At 38.0% G+C, this 26,920-nt stretch overlaps 1 protein-coding gene and 1 long non-coding RNA gene across 15 annotated transcripts in view; one reads left to right on the forward strand and one right to left on the reverse strand.

The window, feature by feature from the left end:
• The window catches only part of IMPA1 (inositol monophosphatase 1), a 63,809-nt gene that overhangs the window by 15,827 nt on the left and 21,062 nt on the right, over window positions 1-26,920 (forward strand). For 8 of the 14 annotated variants that reach the window (XM_074386941.1, XM_074386942.1, XM_074386943.1 and 5 more), the window contains exons 7-12: window positions 172-280; window positions 9,826-9,977; window positions 11,025-11,107; window positions 12,949-13,042; window positions 18,540-18,758; window positions 22,114-22,194. In XM_074386941.1, coding sequence (XP_074243042.1) covers window positions 172-280; window positions 9,826-9,977; window positions 11,025-11,107; window positions 12,949-13,042; window positions 18,540-18,562 — 461 coding nt within the window. In that variant the 3' untranslated portion in view covers window positions 18,563-18,758; window positions 22,114-22,194. Of the gene's footprint in view, window positions 1-171; window positions 281-9,825; window positions 9,978-11,024; window positions 12,711-12,948; window positions 13,293-18,539; window positions 18,759-22,113; window positions 22,195-26,920 lie in introns of those variants that run through there. The other 6 variants (XM_039464533.2, XM_010350888.3, XM_074386950.1 and 3 more) reach the window with 5 other exon arrangements.
• On the reverse strand, window positions 275-25,739 carry LOC141581458 (uncharacterized). Its single transcript, XR_012514099.1, has 3 exons — window positions 25,483-25,739; window positions 19,527-19,638; window positions 275-1,240 (listed from the first exon to the last, which is right to left on the reverse strand). It is a non-coding gene; the product is annotated as an uncharacterized LOC141581458 (long non-coding RNA).

Below are 26,920 nucleotides of genomic sequence, written 5' to 3' on the forward strand. Positions count from 1 at the left end.
TGATGCTTATAAAAAGGATTACTTCGGAATAATAAATTTATCAGTATTTTAATATTTAAACACAAACATTTGATAAAACAAGGAAGAGAGATACAAATGTTCTCTTCTGAATTACAGGTGTCAGATATTTCCTAGAATTCTAAATATTGAAACCTAACATTTTCTTTTCAGATATTACCAAATCACTCTTGGTGACTGAGTTGGGCTCTTCCAGAACACCAGAGACTGTAAGAATTGTTCTTTCTAATTTGGAAAAGCTTTTTTGCATTCCTGTTCATGGGTAAGCTCTTTACCTTTATGCTGTCTCTCTTTGTGTATGTGTGTGTGCATACACACGCTTTTTTTCCCTTTATCGTTTTAGAGTAAATTACATACATCATGGTTTCTGAAGAATAGGGAGATTCTGTTCCATACCATGAAACCATTTAGGAAACCATTGATTTCATAAATACACTTTTAATCTAATTTGTCATCCATATTCAGTTTTGTCGGTTGATCTACTAATGTTCTTTATAACATTTGTCTTCTTATAGAGTAGGATTCAGTCTAGAGTCAGCGTTACTTTTAGTTATCATGTCTCTTTAGCCTCCTTTGATCTGGAACATTTTCATTGCCTATGAAATTACTGACTTCCTTTATGTTTTCAAATTATTTGCACAGAATTCTACAAGAGAGACTCTTATAATTAATTTCTGGCTTCTCTGTATCAGCAGTTATTTCCCCCTCATCACTTCTTATTTTGTCTATTTGTGTTTTTTTCCTTGTTCTTTTTTCTCAACCAGGATTTTAATTTTACCTGTTTTTTTTTTTCTGCACATTATTTTCATCCTTGTGCTTTCTTTTGGTTTTGTTTCCTTTTTTCCTTTTTGATTAGAAAATTTATTTAAATTCCTTTAGGTTTATTGATGTAAGTATTTTGGCTATGAATTTTCATCTGATCATTATTTTCATTGTATCCCAAAGATGTTGATTCTTACTATTTTCATTATCATTATTTTCATAAATTCTGTAATTTGCTTGTATTTCCTCTTTCACTGAAGAGTTATATTCTTACATTTTTACAAGGAGAGTCTGTCTTAGTCCATTTTCTGTTGTTCACAATAGAATACCTGAAACTGGGTAATGTGTATGTATAAAGAAAAGGAATTTATTTCTTACAGTTAAGGAGGCTCAGAAGTCCAAGGTCAAGGGGCTGCATCTGATGAGGGCCTTCTTGCTGGCAGAGAGTCTTTGTAGAGTCCTGCAGTAGCATGTATGACATAGTGGGGCTGAGCATGCTAGCCCAGGTCTGTTTTTCTCCTTATAAAGTCACCAGTCCTAGTCCTATGATGACCCATTAATCTATTAACCATCAGTGGATTAATCCATTCATGAGGGCATAGCCCTCTTAGAGACCCCACCTCTCAGTACTGCTAGACTGGGGATGAATTTCAGCATGAGTATTGGACACTACAAACATTCAAACCACAGCATTCCACCCCTGGAACCCCTAGATTTGTCTTTTTCACATACAAATACACTCATTCCATCCCCAGGATCCCAAAGTATTCACTTGTTCTATCATGAACTTAAAAATTTTAAAGTCCAGAGTCTCATTTGTGAGCCTGTGAAATCAAAAAAAGCTATCTGTTTCAAAGATACAGTAGTAACACAGGCATACGACAAGCATTCCCATTGCAAAATGGAAAATTAGGCAAAAAGAAAGAACAGGCCCTAGACAAGTCCAGAACCCAGCAGGGCAGACATGCAATCTTAAAGCTGAAGAATAATCACTTTTGACTACATGTACCCCCTCATGGACACTATGGGGGTCGAGGGCTGGGTAAAGGCCTCTGGCAGCCATGCCCCTGTGGCTTTGCAGGTATAGCCCATATATCTACTGGCACGGACTGGAGTCCAATGCCTGAAGCTTTCCAAGGTGTACCTTGCGTGTGGCTAGTGACTCCACAGTTCTGAGGTCTTGGTGGTGGTCCTGCTTTCATGGTTCTGCTAGTCAGGCATTACCCTTGTGGGGCCTCTCTGTGGTGGCCTTACTTCCTGGACTCTGCTAGGCTTTACATCGGTGGAGATTCTCTGCTACCTCTACCCCCACAGTTCGACTGTGGCTCTGCCCTTGAGACAAGTCTCTTCCTGGGCTCCCAGGCTTCTCAGGACAATCTTTGAGGCCAAGTGGAGGCTGGAAAGCCTCCACAGCTCTTGCTTTCTGCAAGCTTGAAGAATTAGTGTCATGCTGCCAAGATTTACAACTTACAGCTTGTAGAGATGTGGTATAACTCACACCTGGGATCACTTGATCTTGGCTGGGCTGCAGGGAGCACAGTCTTTGGTAGCTCTGGGCAGCCGGCATTGGAGAGTGTCCAGGCCTGTTCCATGAAACAAGTCTGCCCTGATAAGGGCAGGCCCATTGTGGACCAGTAGAAGGAGGGACAGTCTTGAAGATCTCTTAAATGCCTTCAGGTTCTTTCTTTAATTGTCTTTAGAAATAACACCTGGCTCCCTTGTAGCTGTGCTAATCTGTTTAGCAAATGGTTCCTGGCTAGCCCTTGGTTTCCTCCTCTGAACACACTTTTTCACTCTTTACTTGGCCAGATTGAGAATTTTCCAAGTTTTTCTGCTCTGCTTCCCTTTGTTTGTTTGTTTGTTTGTTTTGTTTTGTTTTTTGGAGATGGGGTCTCATGCTGTTGCCCTGGCTGGCTTGCAGTGGCACGATTATAGCTCACTGCAGCCTCAACCTCCTGGGCTCAAGCAGTCCTCCCACTTCAGCCTCCCAAGTAGCTGGGACCATAGGTTTGCATGACTACATGCAGTGAATTTTTGTATTTTTGGTGTTTTTTGTAGAAATGGCATTTTGCCATGCTGTCCAGGCTGATCTCCAACTCCTGGGCTCAAGCAATCTGCCCAAGTTGGCTTCCCAAAATGCTGGGATTACAGGCGTGAGCCACTGCATCTGGCTACTCTGCTTCCCTTTTAATTATAAATTTGTTTTTAAATTACTCCTTTGCTTGCAAATCTCAGCTTAAGTGGCCAAAATTAACCAAGCAGCTCTTTCTATAATTTGTTTAGAAATTTCTTCTGCCAGATACCCTAATTTTTTACTTTTAGGTTTAGGCTTTCAAGAAACCCTCAGTCATGGACACAGTTCGGACAAGTTCTTTGCTGTTTTATAACAAGGATGGCCCTTCCTCCAGGATACTTTGTTCCTCAGTTTTATCTGAGACTGAATCAGAATACTGTTCCGATTTCTATCAGCATTCTGGCCAGAGCGACCTAACCCAACCTCCAAGGTGTTCCAAACTTTCCATGGCCTTTTCTGATAAGCCCTCACCCAAATCTCCCTTAATGCTTTATTCACGGAAATGCAGGTATTTTGTAGCCTGCTTCCCCAAATTCTTGTATCTTCTACCCATTACCCATTTCAAAGCCGCTTCTACATTTTCAAGTATTTGTTATCAGCATCACCTCACTCTTAACCTATAATTCATGAACCTATGGATAGATGAATCCATTCATGAAGACAAAGCCCTCATGACCTAATCACTTCTTAAAAGCACCCCCCCAATACTGCCACATTCGTGATTAAGTTTCAACATGTGTTTTGGAGGGAACAAACATTTAGCCATAGCAGACACCTTTTTGCTTATTTAAAAATTTCGTCTTTAATCTGTAGTTTTATTACATTATAATAATTCTGCTTTCTGGAACCTACTGATGTTTTCTTTGTACCCTATTCTATGATCAATATTTGTAAGTTTCATATGCACTGAAAAATGGTATAATTCTCTATTTTCAGGGTATAACATTCAATATATAACCAAAAGATTTACCTCATTAATTTTTTTTTTTTTTTTTTTTTGGTCTACTTGCCCTGCCTTATACTGATAGTCTCTGATGTATCAGAGTCTTTCAGTGTGTTTCTCTGTATTTCTCCTTGCAACTCTGTTATTTTATGTAGGTGGAAGCTATATTATTTGATGGCTATTCATAATAGTTACATACATAGTTTATTGTGTAATTTTTATGTGTTCTATGTCTTGTTTCATGTTTTTTTGCTTGAAATTTACTTTGACATCAGAATTGCAATTCTTTTCTTTTTTTTTTTTTGGAGACAGAGTCTTACTCTGTTGCCCAAGCTGGAGTGCAGTGGCACAGTCTTGGCTCACTGCAACCTCCACCTACCAGATTCAAGCAGTTCACCTGCCACAGCCTCCTGAGTAGCTGGGATTACAGGCACATGCCACCACACCTGGCTAATTTTTTGTATTTTTTAGTAGAGATGGGGTTTCACCATGTTGCCCAAGCTGGTCTCAAACTCCTGAGCTTAGGCAGTCTGCCTTTTAGCCTCCCAAAGTGCTGGGATTACAAGCATGAGCCGCTGTGCCTGGCCCCCTAATCTCTTATTGTTCTTATTTGTCTGATAAATCTTTGTCCATCCTTTTATTTTTAGTCATTTTAATCACTGCATTTGAAGTGTGCCTGTTGTATACAGTATTTCATGGAATTTCACTTTATAAGTCAATTTGAAAATATTTTTCTTTTAATAGATAGGTTAGGCCTATTGATTTATTGATATGACTGCATTTGTCTCAATTCTGTTGTATTTTGTGTTATAATTACTGTCTGTATGATGTTGTAGTTACTGTGTTCATTTGATGTGCCTTCTCTGCTTCTTTTAAACTTTCTTTTTTATTTGTAAAGATTATGTTTTATTCCAGCGGGTTTCTTTTGTAATAAAACTTTTTACAGTACCTTTAATATTCTTTTCTTAATTATTTACTATCTAGAATGCCTTGGCTTTACCTAATGCCTGTGTAACTATCTCCCATTCCCTGTATCTAGTTCTTTATCCCATTTTTAAAGTTACATTCTGTCTACTTTACCAGAACATATTATATTTACATATTTTTCAACCCACGACCCTGCTCTTTGAATCCTAGCTCTTTATTTCACATTATAAAATGCTCCCAGTCCTTCTGTGAAGTGTTCCAGCTACCTTTTTAATTGGATGAAGTTCATCCTCTGGTAGATTCCTTGCAGGAGAGCACATGTGCACAGTTTTCCCTGAGTTTGGGTATTTTGCAAAGTGCTTTTCTGTGGCCTTGAGACTTGCAGGACAGCTTGGCTGGATATAGTATCCTTAATGAACCTATAAATTTCTTGAAAATGTTCTTTCACTGTTGCCTTGCTTTGTATATTGTTTTGGGGAAATCTGATGTGAATCTAATTTTTCTTGGCTTTTACATTATTTTATGTTTTAACTGGAGGCTGTTTTTTCCCCCTTAATTTTTGGCTAACAGTTTCTAAAGGAAATATCTTAGAATTGTTCATTCTGGGTCAGTTACCTGTTTCAGTATGTAGATTCATGTCCTTTTAATTTCTGGAAGGTTTTCTTAAGATGTAGTAGTTTACATACTAGTATACTTCTATTATAATATTTTTCTTTAAAGACATCAGTAGGAATGCTCCATCTCCTTGGTGTCTTTATTTCATCCACTTTGTGTCTGTCTGTCTCTTTTTACTTCTTTTATTCCTTTTCCCAATTTCTCTTTACTAAGTTTTCTTTTCATCTGTTTATTTATTGGTACCTTGTAATTTATTCTTTATTCCTGACATAATTTTGTCTTTTATTTATTTCTCCACCCCATTTCTTACCTGAGTTCAGTCATACTGTTTTTTGTTTGTGTTTTGGTCCATTTCTGCTCTTAGTTTCTGTATCTCTGATTTAACATAAAGTATTCACAAGTTTTTGTTTGAAAATATTTAACTCAGATTGAATTCATATTCATTTTATTCCCCTTCATTGTTGGTTTTGGGGAGAGACTTTATAGCAAAAACAAAAAGAAAAAACAAAACCATTTTTATTAACAGTGTCTGATGTTTTGCAGTAGTTTTGTGTGAATGTGGTCTACTTTTTTCTGTTTCATTTCATTTTGTAATCAGGGTTCCTGGTTTCAGAATTTCTTATTTTGCCAGTTGTGCCCTTCTGTCCATTTTCTTTTATGAATATCTGGTGGTTGTAGATGGAGTTGGCTTCTCTTGTTTATTATTCATTTCTGCAGGATCCTTAAGTTTTCACTTAGTTCCTGCTTTTCCTCTACTTGTTTCCAAGGAGTACCACCTCTGCTATCTTTATCTGATTCGCCTTCAGCATCACAGCTTCTGTGAAGCTGCCTGGTCAGGTTCTGCATGTTTTCTAGCGCCTTACTGTAGCCAGGACTATGAATTAACAAGTGCTGGTCTGTGCTCAGTGTTTTTGTGTTTATTGTCTCACTTACTCTTTTCCGAGGGTGGTTTTGTCTTTGTTCCCTGTGAGTCCTCTGCTCCTCCCTGCTCTTCCTTACAAAGTCTTTTCTGCCTTCTCTCCCCTACTCTGTGCATCTAGGGCTTCTGGCGCTCTGTTAAAATTCATTTATTTGTTTTCTTCTACTTAGAGGTAGTTAGAGTTTGTGCTTCCAGATTTCTAGAAATGCTGAAGGAATGGGTCCTATGGGCTTTATTTGTTCTACTTATTGATTTCATTTTATTATTTTCAAGGAGGATATATAGGAAGTTTCAAAAATTGACATGCCATTATTATTCTCCAAGCCTCAGAGGCTCTCTGTAATGACAGTTTTATATATGGAGAAATTAAAAGGAAATATTTACCCTTATTTTTATCCTTAAATCTTCAAGAAAAGCTAGAGGTTTGAGGTCCTTAACTTTAAAATAGTTAATGCTATATTTTATAGCATTTCTTTGACCATAGATGTCTATGTGAAAAATCACAATAAAAATCCGTTATTGAAAGAAATCTGGGGATTTTGAATAACCACAGATAATATTTTCACCACCTACTATTCTTACCTTTTTCTTTTTGAAAATATCATCAGTGAGTTAGAAGAGTCTTAGAACTGATCAAAAATCATCTAATAATCTAGCCTTATTTTGTAGATGAGTTGACTGAGGTTCAAGGAGGTGATGTGGCTGCTTGAGTTCGCATAGGTGAATGGAAATATTGACTACAATCCTGGCTCCCAGATCATTTCTCTTCAATATTGGACTTCTCTTACGAGTCAGAATCTTCAAAATACAGTTTGAACAAACTAATTATATACTCTGCACATGTAGTCTCTATAGTAATGAGTAAAGTAAAAGAGGGTCTGGTCAAATAGCTACAGAACCTCCCAGAATGATGCCCTTGAGGGAAAGGCAATGAACTTACTGCTGCAGTATGCTATCTTGAAGCAAAGACTTTAACCATGGGCTGTAAAATGGTTATGTTAGTCATAAAAGAACTGCAAGAGGTTTACAGCTTTAACCTTTAATTTTGCTGTTGGATGAAATAAAAACTAATTTTTACTTCAGATTTTTTTCAAAAGTATAACCAGGAAAATATTGCTAAGGAGAAATACTGACTTACTGATTTCTTTCATGATCTTTTGCATTCAGCTGATTCTTCAGTTTTGCAATGGGATTTCAAAATTACTTATGCAAGCAATGAAACTAAAGAGAGTTATAATCTGAATGAATGCTTTAAACAAGCAGAAACAGTCTAATAGTTTCCTAAGAACTAACATTTATGAGGCAAAGTAAATTATTCTGGATCCATTTCCTTTGTTTAATTTTCAGGAATTCATGTAGATGAAATGTACTATGTATGGTATATGATATTTTCTGATACAGTTTAGAGAATAATTTTATCATAAAAGTAGCTATTTTTATTATGAACACTATATGCTAGGCACTCTGCTAGGTGCTTTATAAATATTAGCTGCAGTCATTAGTACAGTTGTCCAAAGTAAATTGGAATCCTTATTTGATGACATGAAAGCAACAACTTAGAAAAGAAACTTCTTCAAGATTATGGTTTTTAAGCAGCTGAGCATGAGAGCAAACTCAAATCTTTGTTACATCAAACATAATCCTTTTTACAGTATACCATATTAGCTGTATAGGCAGACCACAGCTGTATAGGAGGACTACACTAAGATAGGATTCAGAACACATAGTACAGAATCTACATCCTAGTCTTAATTACCTGGTAGTTAAGTAATCTGGTAATCCGTTCATATTTTCCATAAAAGAATATTCTTGTCCTGATTGCAAGACCGCTTGCCTGAAATCCCATCATGCTCATTAGAAGTGACAGAAGCACCACTAGTAGGTATCATTGTTTTTACACTAGCCTAGGATTCTATATCTGAATAGAATACCAGGGAATTACTTATGAAAAACGTTGCTATTTGCATTCTATGATGTGAGATATCAGCTATTATATATCTCATGTGAAAAGTGGGGAAATGCACTTTTCTTTATAACTCAAAAAATGCCATGAAAGTTAATTTGATTTTATTTATCTGGGAAACAAACATCTGTGGAAATTTGATGGACTTACTACTGCTTTCTCAAATTTGATGTGCAGCAAAAGCATATGAAGGAAAACATGCCAAATCGATGACATTATGTTATTCTAATCCTTTTTTAAATTTCTTTGACTTGAAGGATGTACTTAGATGCAATATTTTTTAATTTTAATTTTTGGGATGTAAAAATTCATAACACCACATTATTCAGCAGTTTCCCATGTTTTTAAATAAATAAACTGTGAAAGATCTCACGATACAGAACTCACTCCCTTATATCCATCACTTTAAACAGTTGCAGAAGGAGTTTGTTACTTGAAAGTTACTTGCAAACATGATGATGTTTGTCTTCTAAATACACATTTCAGTGTGTATGTCTTTAATGAAAGGGACATTGTCTAACACAGCCACAGTACAATGACAAAGGAAAGGGAATTAACATGGATACATAATCTAATATAAAGACTTTATTCACAAGTTGAACATTTTAATCCAACATCCAGTCCAGAGTCATGCATTGTATTTAGTTGTCATTTCTCATCAATTTCCTTTAATTTAGAACTTGCTTAGTATTTGTCTTTTATGACCTTGACATTTTTCAAAAGTATAGGCCAATTATTTTGTAGTCTGTCTCTTGATTTGAATTTGTCTGGTTTCCTCGTGATTATGCATTTTTGCCAGGAATGCCACAGAAGTAATGTTCTGTTCTTCTCAGGGCATTTTATCAGGCACATTTCTTTTTGTTCCATTATGAGTGATAATAACCTGGATCATTGTAAAGATGGTATTTTTCCATTGTACTTACTATGTGTCTTGTGGAGAGACACTTTGACACTCTGTAAGTATCAAACTTTCACCCACTGATTTTAACATTGATGATTCTTTACTGAATAAATTATTACTGTAATTCCTTTTAAGCGTATTCATATTTAACTTAACTTGTTTTCAAGGAAGAGGTGTTATGAGAGGGAAAACCTGCAGTAATTTTCCAAGGCAGGCTTAGGTCTGTGCAGAGCCTGGTGTGCTGTTGTTGCTTTAGGCAGATGTATGATGCAAACCCAATTGGGAATGACCAATACCATGGTATTTTACGCCTCCTAGAGACTATTTGCATTGTGGGGTATATTTGTATGTGTGTAAAATAATATAAGCTTTAATAGCTGGATTTAGACAAATATTAATATACTTGTATTTTATTATAGTTGAATTAAGCATTATTTTCAGTTTTTTCCTGAAAATTTATTGTTTTAATGTTTAACTTTTTAACTTACTGCTTTGTGAGGGTTAGTTTTGTGATTTATATAACATACCATGATAATTAGATTTATACATACTTTTATTTTACAATTAGATATCACCTCTTAAAATCTTTATCCTCTAGATTGGTCCAAGTTTCTTCAATTGACACTTAAAGTGAAGTTAAGGAGGAATATCTTACTTGGAAGGATTATTTTTTTCAATTTTATTTCTAAATTGTATTTGCTAGGATCCGGAGTGTTGGAACAGCAGCTGTTAATATGTGCCTTGTGGCAACTGGAGGAGCAGATGCATATTATGAAATGGGAATTCACTGCTGGGATGTCGCAGGAGCTGGGATTATTGTTACTGAAGCTGGTGGTGTGCTGATGGATGTTACAGGTAAAATTATGGACAATGAAGCAGATCTCCACACTTCTGTTGGACTTTTCTCCATATGTAGAATTTAAAAAACTGTTTGATATATGTTATACTGCAGCTTTTGAAGCAGAAACAAGCTATATATTTATGTGTAAAATCAAAATAAGCATTAGGAGATAGAGGTGAGGATAAGAACTAATGGTAATGCGAGACTTACAATGGTAAATGGCTAATCCTTTTCTAGTGAGAGTTTCAGGTACTCCTGAAAGGCTGCAGAAAAAGCCTAGACGAAGCTTGTTCAGTCTGCATCCCATGGGCCACATGCAGCCCAGGATGGCTTTGAATGTGGCTCAACACAAATTTGTAAACTGTCTTAAAACATAATGAGTTTTTAAAAAATTTTTTAGCTCATCAGCTATCATTAGTGCTAGTGTCTTTTATATGTGGCCAAGACAATTCTTATTCTTTCAGTGTGGCCCAGGGAAGCCAAAAGATTGGATAGTCTCAGCCTAGACAGTCACTGATTCTGAAGCTTGTACCCAGAGCTCTTTGAATGGTGACAGTGGTGATAGTTGATGATGGATTTCTTCCACCATCACTCTCTGTGTGGCAACTAGATAAGTGAAATATTTACTTTGAGCTGATGGTGAAAATTTTAAAGCGAAGGGTGAATCTGGGTTGAAAGAATTCACCAGTGATCTGGGAGAAAGGCAACAAAGGAATAAGGAAATGGGAAGGACAATGGTATGAAAATGCACTGGATTTACATTTTCTGTCTGTAGATTCTTAAACAATAAAGAAGTAATAAAAATCCATAAAAATAGAAATAGAGAAAATATGACATTTTCTAACTGATAGGACTTCATTAGTTAATCAAAAATTATGCTTAGATACTTAGTTATATATTGCCTATGCTTCCACATTGTAGAAATGTAGCAGAGTAGATTTTTGTTTTAGAAAACTGAAAGTATTAAAATGTTACGTGACCATAGTACATACTGCTGTACTAGTTTTATACGAATTATTTTTGTACCAGTTAAAACAGTTTTCATACTTGTTTACTTTTAGGTGGACCATTTGATTTGATGTCACGAAGAGTAATTGCTGCAAATAATAGAATATTAGCGGAAAGAATAGCCAAAGAAATTCAGGTAGTACCTTTGCAACGAGATGATGAAGATTAATTACAGCAGCCTCATAGTCAATTGCAGATGCTTCTCCCTAGATTTGGTGACTCACCGATGGATATGTGTTTCAAGAGTATGATAACGCGTGGTTTAAATTCTCTTTTTCCAGGTTGAAAATTTGGCACTTGTTCCATATTTTACTATGACTAGGTTTGTAAGAATTGACATAATGTTTGTTTCATTGATTTAAAAAAATGTGTATGTTAGAATGTAGTTTAGGGAACATACCCAGGAAGTATAGTTGATAAGTCTAACATCAGCTGAAATAGTCAATTTGGTGTTTCTAAATATCTGTGGTCCTCTGAAATTTTGACTTACTTTATAGGTGCAGAGACACCCACTTAGAAAGTTAACTGTTTGGAAAAAAATTTCTCTTTAGTTTTAAGAACCATATATAATTAAATTTGTAAGGATATACTGAATACTTCCTAGGCCAACATTTTTTTCTTTGCAGAGAACCTTTTTAGTTTTATTCTTCAGGATTCATATAACACCTGGCCCATTACATACATATCTAGGCAACTAAAACATTGTATGAATGAATATTTTTAAGGTAGTAATTCCTAGTTGTTACAATAGATACATAAAGTAATGAGATCAGCATTCTGTATTTTTGCTCCAGGCTTGAAGTAAAAGTTATCTAGTTAAATTTTTTATATTTTACATTACCATGCCATTTCACATTACCGTACAGCCAGATAGCATTGCTTATTGTGGGCATTTATGCAGTGAATACGTTTTCCAAAACAGTTAAGTTGTCTATTTGGATTTGCTTTAAAGTTCTGCGTAAAAGAGAAGAAACTATTTCTATAATAAAAAGCACTCTCATCAGATATCAGACATAATTAGATAGAACATTTAACTAAATCCAGTATTCATGTTTTAAAGGTGTTTACACTGATTTGACTATGCTGGCAAATATACTGTATTGTTAATATTGAACTATTTATTTTTCTCTTAGTCTCTTTATTTAATTCACTTCATTGCTGCTGGATTCTCTTCAGCCTTTAAAAATATTTCTTAGTGGTTTGTTGCCCTGCAGAACTCAGAAAGAAAATTGTACTGGTTCGTAGACATTTTAAAAGGGTTAATTTATTGTTCAGCCTTATCCCTTGGCATGTGAACAGAGTACTAGGCTTATTGTAGGTTCATATGAGCTTTGTGCTGTAAAATGAAAAGTGCTTCTATAAAGTTTTTAAGGTAGGGAGTGATTTTATTATTGTGTATATCTAATAAATATGTGTGATACTAAGGTTTGAGTGCTATTATTTTGTACTGTTGATCACAACACTTAAAACATCTGATACTGTATTATTCTAGGACACTTTTTTCAATTACATTTATTTTAATTAAAATGATCATGAATAAAATTTTAAATTAATTGATATTTTTATTAATCATTATTATCGTTGTTGTTGTTGTTGTTAATGTTATTTTTAGATTTAGTATCTTGCTTTTGCCCAGGGTCTCACTCTGACCGTGCTATGGTGCAGTCATAGCTCACTGTATCCTTAAATTCCTGGGTTCAAGTGATCCTCATTCTTCAGTATCCTGAGTAGCTAGGACTGTAAGTTCATGCCACCGTGCCCTGCTGATGTTTTAATTTTACCTTTGTAAAGATGGGAGTCTTCCAATGTTTTCCAGGTTCCTTGGCCTCCCAAAATGCTGGGATTACAGATGTGAGCCACCAAGCCAGGCCATGATATTTACGTTATTAAAGTTAATAGTTCAAACTGCTTTTAGAGGTTTGGTTTTGTTTTGGTTTTGTTTTTTGAAGACAGAGTCTTGCTCTTTTGCTCCAACAGGAGTGCAGTGGCATGATCATCACGCATCGCAGCCTCAACTTTCTGGGTTCAAGATACCCTCCCACCTCAGCCTCCCTAGTAACTGGAACCACAGGTACATGCCACCATGCCTGGCCAATTTTTTATTTTTTAGAGACAGAATCTTTCTATGTTGCCTAGGCTGGTCTCAAACTCCTGGGCTCAAGTGATCCTCCCACCTCAGCCTCCCAAAGTTCTGGGATTACAGGTGTGAGCCATTGTACCCAACATACTTTTAGAGGTTTTGCTTTGAGTTACAAATATTTGAAACTTGCAAATATAACTTAATCTACATTCTTTTTTGCCTGTAATTTTTCCAACTTTTTCAAAAAAAGTAAATTTTTTTTCTATAATAGCTGTTATATCTATTTATTCTAAATGCAATTGCATGTTTTGTGTCTGAAATTTCTCTAGACATTGAAAAAGGATAATTGACAAGAGAATTATCTAATATTTAAAAGTATTTCTTTGAGTAACAGGACTTGTTAGATTTAGCACTTGTATGTTATAGTCAGTGTATATCATCTTTCTGTATTTGTACACATACATAGATACATATGTAAAATATATGTACTTGAACACCTGTCCCTTGCCTTTTACACGAAATTGCATTCATTCATTCTGTCCTATGCTTATGAAGAATTCTTTGACTTTATTATGAATTACCAGCCATTCCCAGAATTGGTTTACAGTGTCTAAGTCAGTAGTTTTCCTGGGATGTGTATTATTGTCACTCGTTTGTCCTTAATTTTAACATCTGTTAGAGCCTAAAATATGTTTGAAGAAAACAAAAGTAATTATTTCAAACCATTTCCTTTTACCACAGTTCCCTATGTTTACCCTGCCTCATTTAGTAAAAATACGTAGTTTTTATTACTATTTAATCACACACATAGTTTAAAATTTCAAATACTGCTACACAGCTCAGAATGAAACCAGCATTTTCCTGTTCCTTTCTTTCCCACCCCTGAGTTCGTCTCCTCAAACTCTTAACAGTTGTTCCTGGTATTTACCTCTATCTGTGAAAAGGATAGATATGTTCTACTAAATCATTATTTATTGGCTTTACTTCATCTCAGTTAACTTATTAGGCAAGAGGACCCCAGGAGTTACTTTTCCCTCCTTTCCATCCTTCTACAATAGTGATACATAATTTTTTGTTAAAGTTAATGTCCATTGTTTAACTTACAACTTTTATTAACTGGCTAACTAACAAGTAGTGTATTATGATTACAGTTTCTTTCCTGAGCAACTTTTTATACTTTCTGAAATTAACAAATTTCTCCCAGGATTGTGAAACTACTTTATTTTCCATTTGTTCACCATACTTAAGTATTCTGTTCTATGAGTACTATTCTTTTCTCTCTAGAGTTAGCCCTTTAGGGGCCCTTATCCTGTTCTTCTGTTTGAACTGGTTGCTGGTGGGGTGTGCCTCACCATCCTTCAGGGCTTGCCTCTGCAATGTTCCATATCCTGGATCTGTCTTGGCTCATTTTGATGAGCCCATCTCCAAGTGCTTCCTGTGAAAGGTACCTGGGAGGTATTTTTTTGTGATCTCCCATGTCAGCAGATGTCTATTGCTGCTTGCTTCATTCATAGTTTGCCTACATCTAGAACTCTAGGTTGCAGCAATGTTTCCCTCAGCATTTGTAAAGCATTGCTTCACTCTCAGAGCTTTCATCATTGCTGCGAGACATTGTTCTGACGGTCACTCCATTGTCTCATCTGGAAGATGTTAGGATTATCCCTTATCTGGAGTTTTCTGATTTTCCCATGATGATCATTGACATGTCTTTTTTATTCCTTGTGTTATTCATGTCTTTTTGTGCTGGAAATTCCTCCAGTCTTTAATGTTTTGTTTCTGTGGTAACTTCCCCTCTTCCTTAGTGTTTTTCTTCTCTTTCTAGAACGTCTGTTATTTAGTTGTTGAAACCTGTACATTTCTCAACTTATTTCCTCTGTTAAACATCTCTTTGCAGCCGGGTACAGTGGCTTATGCCTGTAATCCCAGAAGTTTGGGAGGACGAGGCAGGCAGATCACCCGAGGTCAGGAGATTGAGACCAGCCTAACATGGCGAAACCTCGTCTCTACTAAAAATACAAAAATTAACTGGGCATGGTGGTGGGCACCTGTAATGCCAGCTACTTGGGCGGCTGAGGCAGGAGAATCACCTGAACTCGAGAGGCATAGGTTGCAGTGAGCCAAGATCGTGCCATTGCACTCCAGCCTGGGCAACAAGAGCAAAACTCTGTCTCAACAAACAAACAAAAAAAGCACATCTCTGTTTTAGTTTCTAGGAGGTCCCCACAACTTTATTTTCCAACCCTATTAAGTTTAAAAAAAAAAAAAAAAAAAAAACTCTCTTCTTATTTCATTTACTGTGTTATCCTTCTCATGATACTCATTTATATATTTTTAAAAATTATTCTAGGTCCTGCATTGTCCCTTTTAAGTTCCTCAGTTTTTAGTTGCTTTTGCATTTTTGACTACATTTTTTATTTGTTCTTTCATTTTTGAGCATCCTCAACTATCTAATGGTTCTTTGTTTTATAAATGTACTAAAATGTGTGAGAGACTGGTAACAGTACTAGCCATAGGGAAATCTATAACCTTAGCTGCAAATTAGGGAAACAAAATAGAGGGATTGACTGTTTGTTAGAAATAAAAATATTCCATAGTCTTTGTGATTGTTCACTTAGAAAATCCAAAAGAATCTGCAGCAGAGTGATGTCACTAGAGATAAGGTCAGTGTACAAAAATCAACTACATTTGTATAAGCTAGCAATACTTAAGATAGAATTTGGTGAGGACAACATTTACAGTAATATTTTTTTAAAGCCATCAGATACTTAGAAATTACTTCTGACAGACCTGCAAAAGCTCCCACAAGAAAAACTATAAAACCAAAATATCATGGTGAAAAATTTTAAAAGATCATAGCAAATGGCATAATGTACTATGTTTATGGTTTGAAACTCAATATTGCTGAGATGGCAATCCTTCCCAAATTTATCTATAGATTTAATAAAATCCCAATAATGCTTGGGGGAGGGAGTAAACAGAGAGGACTGAATTTATTTGAAATATAGAGAGCCAAAAAAAGCTAAAACCGTTTTAAAGCAGAAGAGCAATGTTAGAAGACTAGACCACTAGATAGCAAGACTTGCTGTAGAGCTCTGCACTTAAAGCAGTGATATTAGCACAATGCTAGACAAATAGACCAGTGGGACAGAGTGTCCAGAAATAAACCCCAAAATATAGAACTACCTAGTTGATGAAAATGATGTCATTGCAATGTGGTAAGAAAATGATTGTCTTTTCAGTAAGTGGTATGGGAGCAGTTGGATATCCATGTTAAAGGAGAACATAGAATATTTGTCCCATCATGCCATGCACACAAATCAATTCCAGATAATCCTAAACTAAAAATGAAAGGTAAAAGAAAGCCTCCAGAAGATAGCATATCTTTTTGTCCTTGGTAGGCAAAGACAGGATACAAAAACCAAAATACAAAAAGCACTAATTCTAAAGAAAGTCTGATAAATTGGTCTGCATTAATAGGTCTATCATCAAAATACACCATTAAGAGTCAGAAGGGCAACCCACAGAGTTTGCAATACATCTATCTGACAAATTATATTGAGAGTATAAATAACTCCTATGTAGTAATAAAAAGATCCAATCACAAAATAGGCAAATAATACCTGTGCCGCAAAATGATGTATTTAAACAATAAACAAATGTAAAAGTGTTCAATGTTATTAGTCATCCAAAATTGCAAATTGAAATAATCTTATACCACTACATACATCAGAATGGCTAGAGCAAATAATAAATCCAGTGAACATAAAAACTAAACCCCCAATATCATATGCTATTGCCAGGGGTGCACGTGGTATAACTACTTTAGGAAACTCTGGTAGTCCCTACTAAAGCTAATCATCTGTTTGTCATAGGACCCAGCAACTTCATTCCTTTGCACCTATTCACCATAAATGCACACATATATCACCAAAAGGCACATACAACTATGTTTGTAGTAGCATTCTGTTATATTAGCCCTAAACCGTAAATAGTGCAAAAGTCTACCAATAACAGATTTTTTTTTTTTTTTTTTGAGATGGAGTCTCACTCTGTTGCCCAGGCTGGGGTGCAGTGGCTTGAACATGGCTCACTGCAACCTTGAATTCCTGGGTTCCAGCAATCCTCCCACTTCAGCCTCTTGAGTAGCTGGACCTACAGGCAGGTACCACTAATTTAAACAAAACTTCTTTTGTAGAGATGGCCCACTTTCCCTGATAAGGTGACACAGGTAAGTGGTGACACTCCTGCAGTGATAGTGCTAGGGTCTGCAGTCTTAACCCTGCTGCCCGGAGATCCTCCCCCTCCAGCTGCACATGGGAACCACCCCGGGGTGTGCAGAACCGTCCACGTCTGGGGTCTCTCCTGAGTGGATCTGACTGACCAGGTTTGGAGAGTTGCCTGGCCATCTGTATATACATATATATATTTCTTTTTGGGGGACGAAGTCTTACTCCGTCGCCAGGCTGGAGTGCAGTGGTGCAATCTTGGCTCACTGCAACCTCCACCTCCTGGGTTCAAGCAATTCTCCTGCCTCAGACTTCCAAGTAGCTAGGATTACAGGTGTGCACCACCACACACAGCTAATTTTTGTATTTTTAGTAGAGACGGAGAGGGGTCGGTTAACCATGTTGACCAGGATGGTCTTGATCTCCTGACCTGTGATCAGGTGATCAGCCTTCCCTGGCCTCCCAAAGTGCTGGGATTACAAGCGTGAGCCACCCACTGAGCCCAGCGCCATCTGTATATATTTTTTAAAGTTTTCATGTGACAATATCAGGCAGCCAGGATTGAGAATTATTTTGTTTTCCAGGAGTAATTGACTTCTTAGAAGTAGCCAACTCACCCACTCACCCATCTCAACAAACCCCAGAGGGTCTTAGGGTATGATTTGATACCTTTAAATTTAAATGTTGCTGTGAGTCATGCCTTTGCCACCTGATGAGCCTGCTTGGAAATTATCGTACTTGCCATTTTTATTTCCACAAATTAACACTAGATGGCAAACTACACACGGGGAATCATGTTAAGCATTTCCATTTCCGAAACACTTTTTTTTTCCTTCAAATAACCTCTTTAGCCAATATTTGGGTTTAATAATATAGTATTAAAACCAAGGGAATTCTTTGTAAATTGAATTGCTCCGGGTCATGGGTTAACTCACATTCCCTTCAGCAGACCCATAGTATACACTATGTATACACTATGTATACTCCCCTTGTATACACTATGGCCTGGATTCCAGTTGTCTTAAAGGTTCAGCTGTTAAAAAATGTTTATTAATCATAAACATAGAAACTAAAATACTTTTTTATCACACCTGCGAACACTTTTCCACCAATATGTGTCAATATTCCCTGTTAAACAATTGACTCTAATAAAAAAGTTTACCTGCTTAACTTTTTGGGGGAGCTGGTCGTATCTCCAGGGATACAAGGCAGGGGGCACTTATATACTACTATATGCCCACTTTCCTGTTCTTTTTCCTCAGAAACGGCTTGGATGATGAAGTAATGGAGGTGGGGCATGTGAGAAACAGTATGAGAGAAGTATACATGACTATGTTGAGGAACAACGTAACAACATTGTCATTGATTTAGTCTTTCGTAACTGGTAAAAAAAATCCTTCATATCCCTGACCTCAAAGTAGCAGCAGCTCATCCAGCTACCTCAGAGTTGGCAACATCACTCATCTGCCTTACACATACAGGTGAGGTGTGGGGGATTTGTTTTATTTTATTTTTAAATACTTTATATATGTGTGTATGAATGAATGAATGAATGAGTGTTTTGCTCTGTTGCTCAGGCTAGATGCAGTGGTGCCATCATAGCTCACTAATCTCGAATTCGTAGACTCAGTTGGCCTACTGACCTTCTCTGCTTAGCCTTCCAAATAGCTGGGACCTCAGACACGTGCCACCACAACACCAGGCTAATTTTTAATTTTTTTTTTTTTTTTTTTTTTTTTTTTAAGAGACTGGGTCTTTCTGTGCTCCCCAGGCTGATCTCAAACTCCTAGTCTCAAATGATCCTCCTGCCTCAGCCTGAAAAGTCCTGGGGTTACAGGCACGAGCCACCACGCCCGGCCAGTTGTGAGGGATGTAGAGTTTCAAGTAATCCTTCTAAATGCAAACATATGATCACCAACCTAATGGTTTCTCAGTTTTCTTGGGATAAAGTCTGAATTCCTTAATTTGGATTAGAAGGCCATTCATGATCTGGTTCCCCCTCCTTTTCTCTCATACTTTTCACCTCCAGCCTCACATACTCATGTAGAGGTCGGGTTGGATTTTTTTCAGCTTCTGCATCATGCTTTCTTCTAGCTTATGAACCTCCACAACAAGCTAGCTCATTTTGCTCTATTTTTAGTAAGACTCTCTCCTACCTTCCCCTTTGAACTCCATTTTAACTCAGGCTTCACCTACCTTTACACGTTTAATATCTATTTACATACTACCCACGTTTGGTTTTAGCTTACTTTTAACTTCCTCCAAGAATCCTGTGACCTCTGAAGTGTGGCTGTATTTCCTCTCCTGAGTGCTCTGCATTTCTTCATCCAGACAGCTCATCTGCTGTGTTATAACTGCCTCCTGTAGGTAAAGACAGTCCTGTGAACACCGTGGAGAATGGAGGCACTCCTTTGCTCATTCTTGTATTCTCAACATACGGTGCAGTGCCTGGTTATCAACAAGCCCTCTATAAATATTTGTTAAGTACTTGAGGTGTCAATATCTAATGACGCCTCTCTTATGCCATCTTGTACCCAGGTTTGAGAGCCATAATTTATGCATGCCTACAAATAACAGATTGTCTAGAACTGCCCCAAGTTTCCCAGAAAAGCTAAAGACCAGACCATCTAGTACTTGATTTGTTTTTTTTAAAGCCAAACTATGAAGAACCCCGAAGTCTTGCAGATTCACTTCAGATTCAAAGTGACAGATATGAGATACGAAAAATATAATAAAATTTCTGTCTGTTCTAAAAATCAAAATGAATGTAACTTCGTGTGATCATGCAAAATTCAGGTATATTGAGAACTTCACCATATTGAGAACTTATTAGGGGGGTCTAATCTTTTGGCTTCCCTCGGCCACATTGGAAGAAGAATTGCCTTGGGCCACATGTAACATACACTAATATACATTAATGATAGCTGATGAGCTTAAAAACAATAGCAAAAAAAGGCTTAATGTAAAAGTCTATCTTGAAGGTTATTGCTTATTGTAAGCAACAGCCTGTGACCTCTGAAACGCATCTCTGTCCATTATATCTTATAAGATTCTCTTTGTCACTTCCTGGAAGAAAATCCTATATGATTTTAATATCAAAAATAACTGTTGTTGTCTTGAGTGATTCCTTTGTTATCATCTGAGAGATCAGTGGGAACTTGATGAAATTATAAGTTCCAGCACCTCATCTCAGATCTATAGAATTTGAGAATCTTTAAGTGGGGGCCTCAGTGATTCTAGTTTTATAAATTCTTCAGGTGATTTTGATGTACACAAAGTTTGGAAATCCCTCGTATGGAGAGGAATTATGTAATTGACTAGGATTCTCTTCAAATTTGGCCACTGGAAAGCTTAGAGGTGAATTTGTGGTTCACTAGTAGCAGATGTGTGGAGCATGATTTTTAGTTATTTTCCTGTCTGTTGTGGGTTTACCTTTGGTTTGTTTTTATTTCTATTTTCATTTCACTTCTAATTTAAGTTCTTGTCATGTGACATATCCACATAAGCCATCTTAAGTCCTTTTTGGAACATGGCAAGAAACAGGCAAGTAGATAGCCAGGCAAATAGAAAAATAGTTATTACACTAAACTTCTGTAGAGAACAAGGTATTCTTGGCAACTGGTGCAGAGTAAACACCCTTGGCAAATCTGGAGAAGGCCAAGTGTGTGTGGGTGTGTGTGTATGTGTGGGTGTGTGCATATATTGTGTGTATGTATGTTTGTGTAGGTAGGTTAGAGGAAGTCATGCATGTGAATTAGAAAACGATTGTGTTTGCATTTGAATTAGAAAACTATTGTGTTTGTTAACCAGTGAATGACTTTTTACTTTTCCATCAAAAGGTAACTGTTGGCTGGGTGCAGTGGCTCCTGCCTGTAATGCCAGAACTTTAGGAGGCTGAGGCAGAAGGGTCACTTGAGGCCAGGATTTTGAGACCAGACTGGGCAACACAGCAAGACCCCATCTATATGAAATTTTACAAATTAGATGAGTGTGGCAGCATGCACCTGTAGTCCTAGCTAAGGAGGCTGAGGAGGGAAGGTGGCTTGAGCCCAGCAGTTGGAGGTTACAGTGACTTATATGGCACCACTGCACTTCAGCCTAGATGACAGAGTGAGACACTGTTTCTTAAAAAATAACAAATAACTGTACTTCCTTGTTGCTCTTCATTCAATTAATGGTACACGTACTTGCTAGAAAGCTCATGTGAAACAATCATGTGGATAACAGGACAAATCCTTATCCTCTTTTGTACCCTTGCTTGGCCACAAGCCTTTCCACCTTAGTCATCTTTGTTACCTACTAGCTAATCCCTATGAAGGCATTCATTTATCACAGCTTTAGAGACGAATTCTGAGAATTCCTGGGGGTGAAGGCCTCCCCTAGATTGTTTTAGTATGTTTCCGTAAGGGGAAACTCACTTTCCATTTTCTGTCTGCTGGTTGTAGTACAACCACCCTGCCTGTGAGAATCACCATAAATGGGGTTGAGCTCGAGAATCACACTGTTAGTGGTGGAAAGTGTTCAGCTTCTTGGCATCTTGAATAAAGACTTGAACAAAACCCACAAACAAAGCAAGGAAAGAATGGAGGGTTTTAGTTGAAAATGAAAGTACACTCTACAGTGTGGGAATGGGCCTGAGTATAGGGGCTCAAAGGCTCTGTTAAAATGGGGAGCTTAAATATCCCTGAGAGGATTCCCTTGGTTACTTGGGGTACACCCTATGTAAATGGACAAGATGAAGTAAAGGTACAAAGTCATTTATGGTGTATGCACTGTAGACAGGATATTTCCTATTACCGCTGAAGTGTGAGTTGGCCTTATATTCCCTTTCTCCAGACCCTATATTCCTGCCTCAATACAACCTAGAGAGACTGTCTGATTTACCTGAGAAGTGCTCGTGTGTTACGGCCAAGCCAGGTAAACCACATCTTCTTATCTTGTATTACTCTCCCCAGTCATTCCCACGAAGAACCTCCAGTGGGATCAGAATTTGAGACCTCTCAGCTAACCTCAGGGAGACATTAGTGGATGTAGCCAGATGCTACTTTCTGCCTTAGGAATTCAGAATTGAAGAGGCTGGATGTCACTGCATTTGCTGGGCTTGCACTTTTCTGGATACCTGGTTGTAACATGGTTCGATGTTTTCCAGAACACTGTCAGCTGGGCTTCATACCAAGAACAGCTTTAGAATAATTGAGTAAGAATTGGGCTGTTTTGGTCCAGCTGAAACCCTAGAGCCTGCTTAATTTAATGCAGGAATATCCTTTAGTTATCACAGTGCTTGTCAAACTGCTTCTAAATTCTGAGATAAGTATTAAACAAAGGGAGCCACCTAAAGACAAGGTCCTTCGGTTCAGTCAAGCACCTATTTTTTGGAGGTATGGGCCGGGCACTGCAGGGTCTGGAGATGGGGAGGCTGAGTGCTCTCTCTCTCTCTGGATAATAATGTTTAATAAGAGTAGCATTTAGTGAGAACCTGGCAGTTAATATACATGATTTAATTTAATTAGCTATATAATACATAGAAGAAGAATATAAGGAAAGTTTGATGGAATAAAACCAATAATGTGCTATAAAGATTTGGAGGTGCCAGTGTGGTGACTAATACCTGTAATTCCAGCACTTGGGAAGTGGAGGTAGGAGGATTGATTGAGCCCAGGTTAAATTAAAACATGTATATTAACTGCCAGGTGCTCACTAAATGCTGCTTTTATTAACTATAATTATCCAGAGGGAGAGCACTCAGCCTTCCCATCTCCAGACCCCTGCAGTGCCCTGCCCATACCTCCGGAAAACAGGCGCTCAGAACCTTGGTTGAACTGAAGGATCTTGTCTTTAGATGGGTCCCTTTGCTTAATACTTATCTTAGAATTTAGAAGCAGTTTGATAAGCACTGTGCTGACTGATGGAGCACTAAAAGATACTGCCCGATTATATTAATCAGGCTCTAAGGTTTCAGCTGGAACAAAATAGCCCAATTCTTACCCAATTATTATAAAGCTGCTCTTGGTAGGGTGAAGCCCAGCCGACAGTGTTCCAGAACACATGGAACCAGGTGTTTGAGACTAGCCCCGACAACCTCGGGAGACACGTAGTTCTACAAATAATTTTTAAAACTAGCCAGGTGTGGGGCATGTGCCTGTGGTCCCAGCTATTCAGGACGCTAAACAGGAGAATTGCCTGAGCCTGGGAAGTGTAGGCTGCAGTGAGCTATGATCTTACCACTGCACTCCAGACTGGGCAGCAGAGTGAGACCCCGTCTCAAAACAAAATAAAACAAAGATTTGTAAGGAAAACTCGAGGGAGGAATTGGAAATTCTCCATGGAAAAGTTGGCTTTTGAATCTAAGGCCATAAAGAATGGATGAAATCTGGAAAGCTGGAGGTGGGACTGGCATACCATGAAGAGGAAACACCCAGAGAAAACCCTGGGAGACAGAGAAGGACTGATTAGTTTAGGGAAAGGTGAGAACTCTGATCTAAGGAGCATGCAGCATAAGTCCTTGGGAGGGACCCTATTGTGCAGGGTCTTGGATGCCAGGCTGGGCTAAGGAGTTTCTCTCTAATTTGCCAAGGGCCAAGGCTGTTGAGCAGTGGAGAGATTGACAGCAGCTATCCCACAGGACTTAGATTGTTGAATAGCAGCATGCAGACAGGAGTGTATTTGGAAATAACTAAAGCCAGTTAAAAGACTTATGGTAGTCCAAGAAAGAATGAGTGAGGGAAACCTGGCTGTAGGCAGAACAGAAACTCACAGGATAAGGACAGATCCAAAACTCTTGGTGGAGATATCATCCATGGGATTTTGGCAAAGATTAGGGAGACAGTGACACAGGAGCAGATTTGGGGATGAGTTCTTTTTGGGGCATGTTGAGCTTCAAGCAAAATAGGAAGTCCAAGTAGAGATGTCTAGAGGATAACTGGAATCAGCACCTGAGTTTGGGAGGAGAGAATTAGGAAGATTGAGATTTTCTGCTGAGGTGAAAGGTGACACTATGGGAAAAGAGGTGAATGCAGAAATGCAAAAAGATTAGATCAGAGGTAAAAGATCCTCCTTTGGGGATCTCTTAGTGTGGATCCATCCTCTTGAAGAAAGGCTTGTCAAGAAAGTTATGTATAAAATAACAATAGTGACTGAGGCCAGGCACAGTGGCCTCTAATCCCAGCACTTTGGGAGGCGAAGGTGGGCAGATCACTTGAGGTCAGGAGTTCAAGACCAGCCTGGCCAAATGGTGAAACCCCATCTCTACTAAAAACACAAAAAATTAGCTGAGCATGGTGATAGATGTCTGTAATCCCAGCTACTTAGGAGGCTGAGACAGGAGAATTGCTTGAACCAGGAGATGGAAATGCAGTAAGTTGAGATCCCGCCACTGCACTCCAGCCTGGGTGACAGAGTGAGACTCTGTCTCAAAAAAATAAAGTGACTAAAAGCATTTAAACCCACTGGGAACTGATATCTGGACCTAAGATGTTGGCTATCAGCACAATTTGACTATGGAGGAAACAATCAGACGACATGAAGGAAGAGCTGCAAGAAATCATTTGGCAAATTTATTTTTCAAAACTCCTTGTACAGAAAAGACTTAACAGGAGAGGAGAATCACCCCTCTGATTTTAATAAAGTTCGGATGACAGGCTAGGCCTCCTGATTTATGATATTTGGGATCACCCTATTTGACTTTATTTTTATGACTGTTGTCCTGAAATAATCTCTGTTCTGTTTCCTCCTTTTGGTTTGTTTTACTGTGTCTGTTGTAACAGGAACAGGCATAGATAATTCCTCTTTAAAATATAAACCTAAATAACAGGTTGAGAGAGATCCACCATAAAACTCGTTCCTGCACCTGGTAATTTTTCCTGCTTGTTTCAGCACTGGAAGTTGCTCCCACATTTTTACCTAGTGATTACCGAGGCAGGGCTTACAACCTGAACAAACATTTATTCTAGCCAGAAAACACTTCAAATGGCAAGTTTCAATATTTACTAATCTGCTATTAGCTTAAGCCAGTATACTTCTAATGACTTTTAAACATATAAAGAAAGGTTAATAAATCTGAATGACAGCTATCATACTTTTAAGTCACTAGGTTAGTGGCAAATAATGGTATAGACCATATAATCGAAGAAATAACTACTATAAAATAAATAACAAAATATTACCAAGGAAATGAACCCATTTATACTGGCATGAGAGTCTACTCACAGCAGCTGTCTCAGCAAGTGAAAGGGCAGCTCCATTCTGTCCAGCTCCACTCTCCAGCCTGAGAGAATGAATGGCCCTTTCAGGGGAATACATTCCTCCATGGGTGAAGGCACTCTGGAGTCTCCCAGTTTTCTCTAGTGGTAAAACTCAGGAGAATTGGCAAAGGAGAATCTGTTTAAAGATTTTTAAATCTTCTACAGAATCAGATCTTGTTCATTTTAGACTCATTTTCTTTGCCTACTCTTTAAAAAAGTAGAACCAACATAGCTCTGAAATAATTCAATTGAGCCATCCAGGAAGGGGTTGCTTCCTGTTTTCTGGACACTTATGCAGGCAGTAGAGACATTGATGAGAAAGGCTTTGGTGTCAATTAGTCTAGAGTTCAACTCTCTGCTCATTTATTTCATTATGCTTAAGTCATTTAACCAGGGGTTTCTGGAGAATCTAGTGGCAGCTTTCAGGACCCAGGGTTATGGTGATGAACAAGTAGACACACTCCCTGTTCTCATGGAGCATACATTTTAGTTGGAAAGGACAGATAATTTTTAAAATACCATAATAGGCTTGGCATAGTGGCTTGAGCCTGTAATTCCAGCACTTTGGGAGGCTGAGGAGGGTGGGTCACCTGAGGTTGAGAGTTCAAGACCAGCCTGATCAACAGGGAGAAACCCCGTTTCTACTAAAAATACAAAATTAGCCGGGCATGGTGGCACAAACCTGTAATCCCAGCTGCTTGGGAGACCGAGGCAGGAGAATTGCTTGAATGGGGAGGTAGAGATTGTGGCGAGCCGAAATCAGGGTGCCATTGTACTCCAGTCTGGGTGACAGAGCAAGACTCCCTCTCAAAATAAATAAATAACAACAATAATAAACATAAACACAAGGCCACAAGCCTTAGATTTTCTGTGTGATCTTTGGCAAGTGTGTTAGTGCCTCAGTTTTCTTTCTTTCCTCTTTCTTTCTTTTTTCTTTCTTTCTTTCTTTGTCTTTCTTTCTTTCCTTTTTTTCTCTCTTTCTTTCTTTCTTTTTTTTTGAGACAGAGTCTTACTGTGTCATCCAGGCTGGAGTGCAGTGGCGGGATCTCGGCTCACCGCAATCTCCACCACCTGGGTTCAAGTGATTCTCCTGCCTCAACCTCCTGGGTAGCTGTGATTACAGGAACGTGCTACCATGCCCGGCTTTTGTATTTTTAGTAGAGACAGGGTTTCACTGTGTTAGCCAGTATGGTCTTGATTTCCTAACCTCATGATCTGCCTGCCTCAGCCTCCCAAAGTGCTGGGATTACAGGTGTGAGCCACTGCACCTGCTTTTTTTTTTTTTCTTTTTTTTTTGAGATCGAGTTTTGCTCTTGTTGCCAAGGCTGGAGTGCAATGGCGTGATCTTGGCTCACTGCAACTCTGCCTCCCGGGTTCAAGCAATTCTGCTGCCTCTGACAACC

Source organism: Saimiri boliviensis, chromosome 15 (genome assembly GCF_048565385.1).
Source record: "Saimiri boliviensis isolate mSaiBol1 chromosome 15, mSaiBol1.pri, whole genome shotgun sequence".
NCBI lineage: Eukaryota > Metazoa > Chordata > Mammalia > Primates > Cebidae > Saimiri > Saimiri boliviensis.